This window comes from Eleutherodactylus coqui, chromosome 3 (genome assembly GCF_035609145.1).
Source record: "Eleutherodactylus coqui strain aEleCoq1 chromosome 3, aEleCoq1.hap1, whole genome shotgun sequence".
Lineage (NCBI taxonomy): Eukaryota > Metazoa > Chordata > Amphibia > Anura > Eleutherodactylidae > Eleutherodactylus > Eleutherodactylus coqui.
Window position 1 is genome coordinate 261,259,336 of NC_089839.1, and position 12,399 is coordinate 261,271,734.

The 12,399-nt window shown below is 45.3% G+C and overlaps 1 protein-coding gene across 2 annotated transcripts in view; it reads right to left on the reverse strand.

The window, feature by feature from the left end:
- Positions 1-742: 742 nt before the first annotated feature.
- The window catches only part of BCAR3 (BCAR3 adaptor protein, NSP family member), a 107,750-nt gene continuing 96,093 nt past the window's right edge, over positions 743-12,399 (reverse strand). For both annotated transcript variants that reach the window (XM_066597364.1, XM_066597365.1), the window contains 7 exons: positions 11,627-11,727; positions 9,516-10,147; positions 8,605-8,720; positions 5,893-6,061; positions 5,111-5,222; positions 3,327-3,539; positions 743-1,364 (listed from right to left, as the gene is read on the reverse strand). In XM_066597364.1, the coding sequence (XP_066453461.1) occupies positions 1,201-1,364; positions 3,327-3,539; positions 5,111-5,222; positions 5,893-6,061; positions 8,605-8,720; positions 9,516-10,147; positions 11,627-11,727 (1,507 nt within the window). In that variant the 3' untranslated portion in view covers positions 743-1,200. The remainder of the gene's footprint in view (positions 1,365-3,326; positions 3,540-5,110; positions 5,223-5,892; positions 6,062-8,604; positions 8,721-9,515; positions 10,148-11,626; positions 11,728-12,399) is intronic.

Genomic DNA, 12,399 nt, shown 5'->3' on the forward strand with positions numbered 1-12,399 from the left:
AAGGGGGAAGTTCACTTAATCCTGAAGTTCTACCAGACCCGGCCCCTGAAATGTTGAATGTTTTCCTAGAAGCTTGCTCTGCTGCAGCAGCTAGTTAAGGGAGTAAGGCCCACTGTCCCACTGACCAATCTAGATCCTAAGTGTAAAAGTAATCTTCTGTTTTCAACAACAGTTTGCTGTAATCCAAAGTAACCAAATCAGACTGTTTTAGGCCATGATCTTCTCGCCTGGACATACGCACCTATTACAGGCACATTTATGCCTTCATCTTATGGACATATGAAATAGGCCTCAGTCTTACTGCACATTAACTGGGTGTTCCGGGATTTTTTTCTATTGATGAAAGATAGATGATTGTCAGGAAACCGCCCCTTGGATCCCTGCTGATCAGCTGATCTCCATGACTGCTGTACTGAACACAGTGATAGCGGACCCCAGAAACAGCTGATTGGTGGGTATCAGAGTAGCGGGTCCCTGGCCAATCATCTATTAATGATCTGTCTCATCAATAGAAAAACTTCCAGAAAATCCCTTTAATTCCAGATAATGGTGCTTTGGGTCCCACGTACTTGGAGGGCAGTGTCTAATGAAGCACATAGCTCGAAATACTCTTCTGGAAAAGTTCAACGTGGGTCGTCTTAGTTTTATTTTTTGCAGCTCCGTTTTGTTTCCTGCGCACAGAATGTTTTTTCTTGGTGATGAATAGTCTCTGTTGAGAATATTTTCAAGGAATGAAAATGGAAACTTTTGACAATGGTTTTTATTCACTGACGTCTCGTTTGGGCGGGTCTGTGTGATGCATTGGTTGAGACCGGTTACAGATGCAGAACGGTCAGAGGCCTGCTTTATACAAGATCATGCACCCTTTGGGCTTCATACATAAAAGCATCTAAGAAAATGTTGGGTTACCTACAGCTTCCAATCAGATCACAGCTTCCAATCGACTGGTTCCTGATTGGTTTCCATAGACACACTTTTTTAGTAAAACTTATGTATTACAACTACTGGCGTTGTCCGTGATGCTACAACAAGTAGCAGAGAGCAAATGGATAGTAGTAATAAATAAATAATTTGCTGTTATAGGCTTCCTTAAAAACAAAATATACATTGTACATATACAGCAGGCTGTTCACAAACAGCTTAAACTCTAAAATATGGAATCAGTCTCTATTATACAGCAGAGCTTGGGGCGGGCTTGCTTCAAGAAGAGGGAGGTTCTAGTTTTCGGGACAAGGCTGTTAAGATCTGGCTGAATTTTGTATATCTTTCAGCCTGGTTAACTTGGGCTCCTTTGCTCCCCCATAGAAGCCGCATTTGGAATTCTGTCTTAAAGATTTCACTCATCTCTTCATCCGGCGTAAAGCCTACAATGGAGGAGAACAAATCTCAGTAACGACCTTATAAGAAGAGAAAAACAGCCTAAAAACATAATAAATGCTTTGCAGAGAACTGTTCTAGATGACCGTTTTCTCACAGTCTACTGGCTGTGAAGTGTTCTGTTAGTTTATGGGGTGTAGGGAATGGGCAGGCTCCCTTTAACCCCTTGAGTGGCACGCCCGGAAATTTTCCGGGACGAGCTCCACTGCTCATAGTGACATAGCCCGGAAGATTTCCGGGCTCTGTATCACTATGGGAGCTGCAGAGCACAATGCCACAAGCTGTGACAGTGTGCTCTGCATGCACAGACCCACACAGAGCAGTGCAAGGGCTTTGAAAAACCAGCAGAAGATATTGCCGACATATCGGCAACCTCCTGCTTTGTTTACAGGTTGCCATAGAGACCATCGGCTTGTCAGAAGCAAGCCGATGGTCTCTGTGACAGGGAGAGCTTGGTGCTTGGCTATCAGAGGACAGCTAGGTACTAGCTCTTAAAGCAGAGATCAGAGAAAACCTCCGATCTCTGCTGTGTTAACCCTTTACATGCTGCAGTCTATGTGACTGCAGCATGTAAAGGGCTGTCACCATCAGACCCCCGGAATGTGATCAGGGGTCCTGATAGGTCACTGTGGAAGTCCCCTAAAAGGGACAAAAAAAAAAAGTTAAAAAATTATTTTAAAAAAAATTATAAAAACACTTGTCTCCCTTTACTTTGTAAAAAATCAAAACTACAATCACACATGTGGTATCCATGCGTCGTAATGACCCAGAGAAGGAAGTTAATACATTATTCAACCCCTTAATGACATGGCCCCTTTTTTTCTTTTTTCCCCATTTCTTTTTTTCCTCCCCCCTGTTTAAAAAATCACAACTTGTCCCGCAAAAAACAAGCCCTCACATGGCCATGTCAATGGAAAAATGAAAAAGTTATGGCTCTTGAGACGCAACTGCAAAATTAGTTGAAATTCAATGATTAGACCATTTTAAAAAACCTGCCCTGGTGGGCACGACAGGGTGGTAGGAAACCCGCCACTCAAGGGGTTAAAGATACTCTGTCACCATGTTTTTTGCAGCCCTCTCTGAAGGCACCACCAGGTAGTGCCCGTCATACTGACTGCAGCAAGATTTCTGCTGTGTATCTGTGCAGTAGTTTTGGAGAAACTTGCATTTCATTAGTAGCAGCCAGACACAGAACAAGTTCTGCATATTCATGAGCTGCAGGCTGGCCACACCCACTCTTATTTTGCATAGAGAGAGATGCCAATCATTGGCTAGATTGTGGAGTGGGTGTGGCCAGCCTGCAGCTCATGAAGATGCAGAACTTGTTCTGTGTCTGGCTGCTACTAATGAAATGCAAGTTTCTCCAAAACTACTGCACAGATACACAGCAGAGATATCGCTGTAATCCGTGTAACTCATTACCTTATGCTGCCCTCAGAGAGGGGGTGCAAAAACATAGTGATACAGTTTGTTAGGACAATGCATTTCAAAGTTGGATACATTTCTTCCTTAAATTCATAAAGTCTCCAACAAGGTGCGCACTATGCGGGGAAAGATGGCCTGCATCTAGGTGATCCATAGGTCAACAGGAAATGTATCATAGAAGCAGCTTAAGGCCCCGGTCCAAGGCCGAGGCGAAATATTGCTAGCGATATTCAGCCATGGGGGAGGAGGGGGGAGCGCTGACAGGTCTCTATCTAATAGGCTGACCACAGAGAATCGCAGCATGCCGTGATTTAAATCCCATGAACGGAGAATCGCTATGATTCTCCGCTCGTGGACACTGGCGTTTCTTGGGGTGACTGGTATATGGCACCCCTCCTCTGTTCTTACGGATGTATTGTGGCCTGTATACACGGCAGTGGAGGTTTTGCGCTTCATAATATCTTGCACAAATATATAAACTTGCATTAATAACGTGGACACCGTAGAGGTGAGCGGACACTTACCTTCCAAGAGCCGCTCTGCATTGCTTTGATACAAAGCTGCATTCTGGGCAATAAATCGTGCCGATTCCAGATGACTGAACATTATTTCACATCCTCTGTCGTGGTTTTCCCACCAGTCCATTCCCTCAAATATGACGGACTGACGCTCCAGCAACAGTAGTATAGGCATCACAAGCGGGATTGTTAGTGTGTCCTGGGGGCCGAGCATTGTGCCTACAACAGATGGAAGTTATTTACAAAGTTGTCCATGTTTGGAGCCAAGAGATTCTGGGCAGAATATGTAAGTCTTTGGGTGCATTCACACGAACGTATATCGGCTCGGGTTTCACGCCGAGCCGATATACGTTGTCCTCGTGTGCAAGGGGGGGGGGGGATAGGATGGAAGAGCCAGGGCCAGGAACTGAGGCTCCCGCCCCCTCTCTGCCTCCTCTCCGCCCCTCTGCACTATTTGCAATGGGGAGAGGCGGGACGGGGGCGGGGCTAATTACCGGCCTTTAGCCCCGCCCCGCCTCCTCTCATTGCAAGTAGTGCAGAGGGGCGGAGAGGGGGCGGGAGCTCAGTTCCTGCTCCTGGCTCTTCCATCCTCCCCCCTGCACACGAGGACAACGTATATCGGCTCGGCGTGAAAACCGAGCCGATATACGTTCGTGTGAATGCACCCTTTGGGTCGGGGCCCAAGTGGGCGGCGCATGACAAGGGGGTCCAAAGAACAATAGGGTTTATTGATCTCAAAGGAAACCCCATCTATCAATCAGAACAGTGAGCTACGAACAAGAAGCAGCTCCTTTTTGTCAGGCTGTCCATGTATTTTATGGATGGTCGGTCATTAAGTAGCTACATGTAATACTACATTTCCTCTGTAGTGGTCGCTGTAAGGGAAATAAATAGCAGACCAGAACTAGTTCTGGTAAAATCAGTCATTTGCTGGGATCTTAGGGGTCAGGCTGCAGCGCTGATTGGACTGTAGTGGCGGGTTTCATAGCAATGGGTTGTCTCCACGTGTCAAGCAATTAGGCCTCATGTCCATGGGCATAATGGAATTGTGGAATCCGCATGGGGCTCTAATAGACTATCAACAGGCATCTGCAGGTATTTAAATACATGCAGATGTCATTGTTTTTCCGGCGTGTGATCAGCATGCTCCATTTTTCTGCAGATCCCACAGGAACGGCTTCCATTGAACTCAACGGAAGCCGTCGGATCTGTGGCACGCCTGCAGCTGACGCTGCAAACATGCCATGGGTCTGCGGAAAAGGAGATTTAAAAAAAGAAAAAAGGCACAGCACATGCAGAGCTCATCCGTAGTGCAGAAGGAGGAAGATCCGGCTGCAACAGAGGAGACCCGCTCTGCGTCCGGACAGGTGAGTAAATGTATTTTTTGCCTCATGTCTGCAATCATGGCGCTGGACTACCATTTCGGTGGCCCATGGCATCTGGCAGGAGACGTCCCATAAACCGGTCACGTGGGCTTCTAAAAATCACAAATCATGGCTGTATATAGCATGCTGCGATTTTGTATTCTGGTAATGTCGCCGGCTACAAAACCTCGCTCGTGTGAAAGAGCCCATTGGAAACCAGGAGCTTCTCATACAGGAGTTTTGTAGCCCGTGTGGAAGCGGCGCAACTGTTAAGCCGCTTCGGGTTGCAGTCGTGGCAACATGCGAGTCACAAAGAAACCACGTTGAGTTGTATAAGTGTGAAATGCCAAGTCTACACGGCGATCTTGAGCCATACAACCTGCGCCGCAGGCAAAGCTGCCTGGCAGAATGGCACTGGTGACTTACCGGCTCCCTCATACAAGGCTTTGTTAAAAGGCTTCAGCTGTTTCTCATACGTGATCGCCGTCTGTGTATACTGATGCCTCAAAATCGTCCAGGTATTTTCCAGCCTTGTAATCTGATTAAAAGAAACCAAATACCGTTACAACCATGTCAGTGATATCCTAGAAGTCACAGCGCTGTAACTACACCGCAACGTCCCCTTCACGTCTGACTATCCAGGGACTGCCAGAAAACCAAGCTGATACATGGTGGTAATCCTTGGTTTTCTACTTTTCCATCATAAGAAGTCTACCCCTTCTGTGTAAAGACAACGTAGTGATCACGGCTGACCGCCGCCCCAGCGACTAACGCACCCGACAGTCGGTCTTTAACGTCAATAGAGCATCTCTTGTACCTCAAGCATTTACCTTCATACAAGAGGTGTGGACGGCAGAAGAGCTTCAATGGAGTGAAATATTTACTAACATCATTGGAGCTAGTGAGACGTTTGGCTTACTGATGCTGCCTACAGGTACATGTATGCTGCCTCCGCAGCCCCGGTAAGAACACTCCAGAAGACAGTATTTTTGTATAGACCTCAATAACCCAAAAAATGAAAAACTGAGCAAATTTCTAGTTACTTTACCTTCCGCTTTCTGATATTTATATTTACCCAGTCTGGTTCTAATACACAATAATGAACAAATATCCACGCAGCACAACTCGCAGAAGAGACAGCAAAATGTAAAACTTCATTCAGGTTTCTACAACACATCCATTATTTGGTGTCTTGGACTGTACATCACCTGGGGCATCTCCAGTGCTTTCATGATGGACGTAAACGCAAAGAAGTCTCCCAAATCCTTCAGTTCTACTGCCAGTTGGATGATTTTGTTCAGCGTCGCAACTCTTTCCTCTAAATTCCCCGTACATCCCAGAATATCCACCGCGATCCCTATTGCCATAGTGGTGTGCCTGCAATAACAATGTATTTATTAGGTCAGCACTAGAGAACTTAAAGGTGTCATCAGAAAACTACCTACTCTATAAACTACCTACTCTATAAACTACCTACTCTATAAATCACATTTTGTATTTAACATAAATATTAATCATTTGAGGATTTCTTTTATTTACATTTTGGTCAGAGCCTGTATTATTATTTTTTTTTTAATCCTAAAATCCTGCATTTTTCTGACCGACCGCAGAGCCTAATACTAGTCTGTCACTTCCTGATCTGTAGAGGAAGCGCAGCAGCTGTCGTCTCACTATCCCCACCAGCAGGATTACACTGATAGGTGACACATCCATGCATAGATCATACAGGATCCACCATTCGCAAGAGATATAAACTGTGAGATTATCTACTCCCCTCCCTGCAAAATCCCTTTTGCACAGACCAGGTCTAGAACAGTCTCAATACAAGTCACTGGGTCCCCTCTTGTCCATTGTGTGATGGCCCATGAAGCTGCTGTAAAGCATATCTTCTACATACTGTTAAATGCAAGTGAAGCCAGATGGCTGCCCCCGTAGTCATGTACAGACAATTGAAAAAGAAAATAGTCTACACTCAAAACAAAATAGTGAAACATTTTCCATTTTTCTAATGGTTTTTATTTTAATTAATAGAACACATTTTGGGTAATGCAGATGTTTAAAGTAAACTGATTACACGGGATTCTGAGTGCGGTTTCTCATCTCTCTTTTCTCGGTACTGTACAACCTTGAGTCAATTTTTACCATCTATCTCCAATATATTTTACTTGTCCTATCTTTTAATGGATAGTTTTTTCATACTATACTAATTAGAGTTGAGCGAGCATAGTCGGTAAGGCGATTTACTCGAGAGAGCATCGCCTTTTTCGAGTACTTGCTGGCTCGTCCCTGAAGATTCGGGGGGCCCGCAGGGGTCGGGGGCGGCGCGGGGTAGCGGGGAGGAGAGTGAGAGAGATCCCTCTCTCTCTCGATCTATGCAACCCCCCTCCCCTCTCCCCCCCCCCCCTCCCCGAATCTTCAGGGACGAGCCAGCAGATACTGGAAAAAGGCGATGCTCTCTCGAGTATATCGCCTTACCGAGTATGCTCGCTCAACTCTAATACTAATGTAATAAAAAGCGTTCGTCCCTTATCACGACTCAACTCTTAAAGGGGTTGTCTGAGAAATGGAAAAAAATAAATAGATACCTGAATACCTTTAGTTATTTCTACTTATAACACTGTATTCAGTTTTTTTTTTCACTAACTGCTCGTTTTGTCTTGGAATGATGATGGATGCTAAACCTAGAACCCGCCCTGCTAGGATGGGTAGCATCAGGACAGATAGTTGAGCATCTATCTAAGCTAGTCTTGCTCCTCTACCTGTCAGTAATGACTCCCTACACCATTAACCCCTCTGACACAGGACAGAAATAACTAAAAGGTATTTAGGCATCTATTTATACTACTGTATACATTGGGTTTTTCAACCATTTCTTTTTCTTCTATTTCTCAGACAACCCCTTTAAGGCCCAGGCTGACTTTAGAGATGGACATGGGGATACCACAGTCATGTTGCAGAAATACCAATATTCCTGAGCTAATGTTCATTTAGTCTATGGGATTTATGGCGACAGCCGAGTACAGTGCTTGGCTTTTTGGTCAGCCCCCACAGATATTGAATGGGAGTGGCAGTGCACATGCTCGACCACCACTCCCATTGCATTGATTGGTGGAGTTGTAGCAATCAGACATTTATCACCTATCCCATGAATAGGTGATAAAAGTCCATTGTGGAACAATCCCTTAAACATGTCCTGCAGCTTATGCTACACATGACAGTAAAAAACAGACACTCTTCACATCAGTTTTCTTAGAAACAACATGTAGGTGTCCAAAAATGATCTCCAGCCATGTAGATTAAAAAATTCAATCATTATTAAGGCCCATTTAGATGCAACGATGATCGCTCAAACGTCAGTTTGAGTGACAGTCTTGAGCGATCATTTTCCAAACACTTAAGTAGCTGCTCAGCTACTTAAGAGTTTATTAGCGTGCAAATGAAGCCTTTCGCTGAATGCAGATAACAGCTGGAGGTCTGTTATCTGCATTCAGCTCCTTTGTTCTCCAGCAGGATAGCAGCTGAAAGAATACTATCAGCGCTATCCCACTAAGAACAGTGTGCGGTCTTGATAGGACACATGGCTGACTTTAAGCAGGCTTGAAGTCAGCGATGAACAAATAGTGCGCGATGGGCACATGTTTATACTCAGCATTTATCGCTCAAAAGATGGCTTTTGAGCGATAATCGCCGTGTCTAAATGGGCCTTAAGAACAACATGGCCAACACCACACTGGGTGCACATCCATAAAACAAGTCAAAGTTTACGAATTTCGGATCAATTTAGATCCTTACAGCTGAAATCCAAAAGCCATTAACTGTGCCTCGCTTTCTATATTTGTAATTGCCACGTTTTTCCTGATAGGTATGAGCACCTGTTCCTATCACTATGTAAATATGTAGACCCACAAGAGGATGTTTACCTTTCTATTAAGTCTAAGCGCAGTTGGTGTCCATGCGACAGAGTAATTAGTTCCAGTCCACAGTTCACTCCCATCATCTTTTCCATCTCTGGCGTGACATTAAGTATCCTAGCGACCTGCGAGGTGCAAAGGTGCATAAGTGTATTTCAGGAAGTGTCATGATGTCATGTAGATGTGCTGATAGGAATGCAGGGGGATTAAAAAAAGGATCGTGCAAAAGTAAAGCTGATTTCTTCAGACATGAATTGACATAATGGCCAGAATGACATGAAAAGATAGAACAACTCTCCAAGTTTTTATTGCACCTTACAGATGTTCAAAGTGGGTGCCGCAGATGGGGATACTAAACAACCTAAACCATCACATCTGCTCTGCAGTGGAATTAAGAACAGATATGCTGGGACATGTCGGGGCAGAAATGGACTGCTGACTTAATATCTGTTGTGTTACCAATGGTGCCCACATGGAACATCTGTAAGGTGCAATAAAAACTTGAAGAGTTTTTCTATCTTTTCATGTTATTCTGGCTGCTGTATATCCCTTCATGTATGAATAAATTAGCTCTTACTTTTGCACCATTTGTTTTCAATCACCCTGTATTTTACCTAAGCAGAGTTTCTCGTGGACACTGAAGTGCACCGAGTAGTTAATACAGAGTTGAGATTCTTGGAGCAGCTTACACAGGTTTTTAAGTGATGGACCATTATGGCATATCCAACAAAGTGGACTGGATCACTGAAAGACAGAGGCACTGGTGCCAGAAATGGCTGCTGATACATTCTTTGGTATAGCCAATGTATGTCAGACTGACCATGTGATGCCCACATGTGAATGCTGCATCCCTTCTACATAGAGCATCACTATGGTTTTTTTTATCCCTCCCATAATCCATTCTGACAAAGAGGTTTTACCTTACAGTCCATTCTGAGGATGTGCTTGGCAATGGTCCTTGGGTCATTGTTTGTAAAAAGTTCCTTGGCCCGTTTCAGCAAGACGTTTTCCAAGGGTTTGTTTTCCGGTGGGAGTAAAATGGACTCAAAGTCATTGGGTTTAAAAGAGGAGACATTCTCATACACCGGCCTAATGAACTCCACCTCGTCACCTTTATCATTGTTTTCTGTCTGTGAGCATTGAGATATACTGTCCTCCAATGTGGGGAAGCTCAGTTCGGAGTTGCTAAGAGAGAAGGTCTCCTCTTCATCTGTTTTCTGACTTTCTGTAAAACTGTTGTGTGAGGAATGTGTCTTTGTCCACCCAAAGTCCTCGAGAGGTGTAGGGTGTAGTTCACAATAGTTGGCTTCTGAGCTCTGCCATCGAGTAGGAGACTGTGGCTGCTTTACATGCAGTGACTTACTTGGCTTTGGAGGGGGTCTCGGGCAGATTTGACTGTCTGATCCTCTTAATGCCTCTGCAGAGTGAGTCTCGGAGCTGAACCTCCGGATTTCCGTCGGGCTTAAAGTAGGTTCACTTCCAGTCCTGAAGACATGTGGTCTTGGCGTTAACCTCCCATCCATTCCCGGTGACAAGTATGGCTGTCTGCTGCCTACAGAACATATATACATATGCACACACGTTAGTATGGTGTATGTGTACAAAATGGTAAATGTTTAATGACATGCCCTTTACCCTCTGGAACATTCCCATGACCTACGAGGTCGTGGTGAAATTCTGATCCCATGTGGCTGACCTGTGATTTGTCAACAATAGGTTTTTAGTATGAATCTATGGACTCCAGACGTCTGACACAAGACAGACTATATTGTCAGATTGCATGGCAGCAACTTTACAACCTTTGTGCTTCTGAATGCATCCTACAGCAGCTGCAACTCATTAAAGGGTTTCCCAGGAGTTTTAAAAAGTTGGTAAGGGCAGAAACTAAGTAGTATTTCCCCATTAAATGGCCCTCTGATCTACCACAGCCTCCCCGGTCAAGTATTCTTCATCACTCATATGACTGCTACAGCCAATCTCTGGAGTTAGTGGTCATGTGTGTACGTACAGCATGTGACCACTGAGCCAGGGATTAGCTGCAGCAGTCATGTGAATGTTGAATAGCATGTGACCGCTGTACGAGCTTCTGAAACTAGACTGGAGGGGGCAGAGTTGGCGACGCTGGAATAGGAACCCATTTAAAGGGCGAGTACAGCTTGGGGCCCTTCTTGAATTTGACGAACGATAATTTGTTTGCTACTTGTTCGTTAATCATTTTATGCATGTGTAGGGCCCCGAGGTCCATGGTGGGGCCAAGAGACAAAGCAGGTGATGGTTAGGTGGCCTGCCCAGGGGTACACTCTGTAAGAGGGCTATTGGCACTACAAAATGTGAATGAACCCATTGAAATCAATGAGCTCTATTCATTGCGTATTGGGCATGCAAATGTGCCAGCACGAAGCTGGCTTTACACGGGCATCAAAATCATTGGTCACGTCTTAACAGCAATAGTTAACCATTTCATATTCACCATTATGACATTTACACAACTTATCTGCCTGTATAAACTGTCTGACTGCGTGAACTCAGTCCTTGTTTGGCTCTTGTAAATGATTTCTTGCTCACCCGCGTGGAAGATCCGCAAATCAAGCTGCCCATAGGGAAGCCCGGGCGTCTGCACATGAATTAAAGCATGCAGATTTGTTTTGCGGACCTTTTGGTCTGGAAAATAAATTGCAGCACGCTCCATTTCAGTGTGGCTCCCGCACAGATGGCTTCCATTGAAGTCAATGGAATCCTTCTGATCCGTGGCCCGACCGCAATTGTATTGTAGACGGGGCGCAGATTCCGCAAGAAGCAGGAGTTAAGAAAAAAACCAAAAGACTCTGCTGCGCATGTGTGGTGGCGCGTCAGTCGGCGCTTCAGCACACATCTGCAGTGAAGAAAATAGAAGCCCCGGACGGGTAAGCAATGTCCTCGGCCGCGGGCAGGGTCAGATTCCACTGCGGGCTCCTGCATGCGGAATCCGATCCTCTGTGGACATCAGGCCTTAGGTTGGTGTGAACACATTATAGGACAACAGAGTACTTACCTAGCTGTAGGTAGCTTTCTGACTGGTGAGAGTTCAGTGGCCTTCTCTTTTCCCGCATGTTATCTAAACACGATGGATGGCTGCCGCTCTTCTCTTTATTTCTGGAAGGACCAATATATAAAACACATTACAGATGTAACATAGTAACAAAATAGTGCAGAACCCGTCCGCTACCTGATGCCAAATACGCCATAGGCGATACCTTATTGGCTAACCAAAAAAGTGCCTGTTTGTAAGATTTCAGAGCTCGGACGCCTCTTCATCAGACAGGTGTTACATCAAGATTAACCAGAGCCAAAGAACTGAGGCCTGGGTATAGGATGAAAGGAGAGAGTCGATACAATCACAGATGGGGCTGGTGGGTGAGACGTATCCATATAATAAGTCATACAGCCCGGTGTTGGGGCCATTGTACACGGGCCGATCATTCAGATTCCTGCGGTTCTGTGGGAATCTGAATGGCATCGTCCCGTGTAAACCCCTGCAGCGGTCGAAAGTGACTTGTTGAGTCCTTCAGGTTCTACATGCAGATATCTGTACGACGAGCTGCTCAGTGTAAACAATAGTTGTTCACCTGTGAGCGTTTACCTTCCGCTGCCTCCGTTCACAGTCTGCTTACTGGCAGCGCTGTGAGCGATGCCAATGATACTCGCCCCGGTGCGACAGCCCAGGAGCGAGCAGCACTGGGAATAGTGTCCGGCCTCAGAGGCGTAACTTGAGGCTTCTGGGCCCCAATGCAAAACCTGTAACAGGGCCCCCAACTATAATGCTTT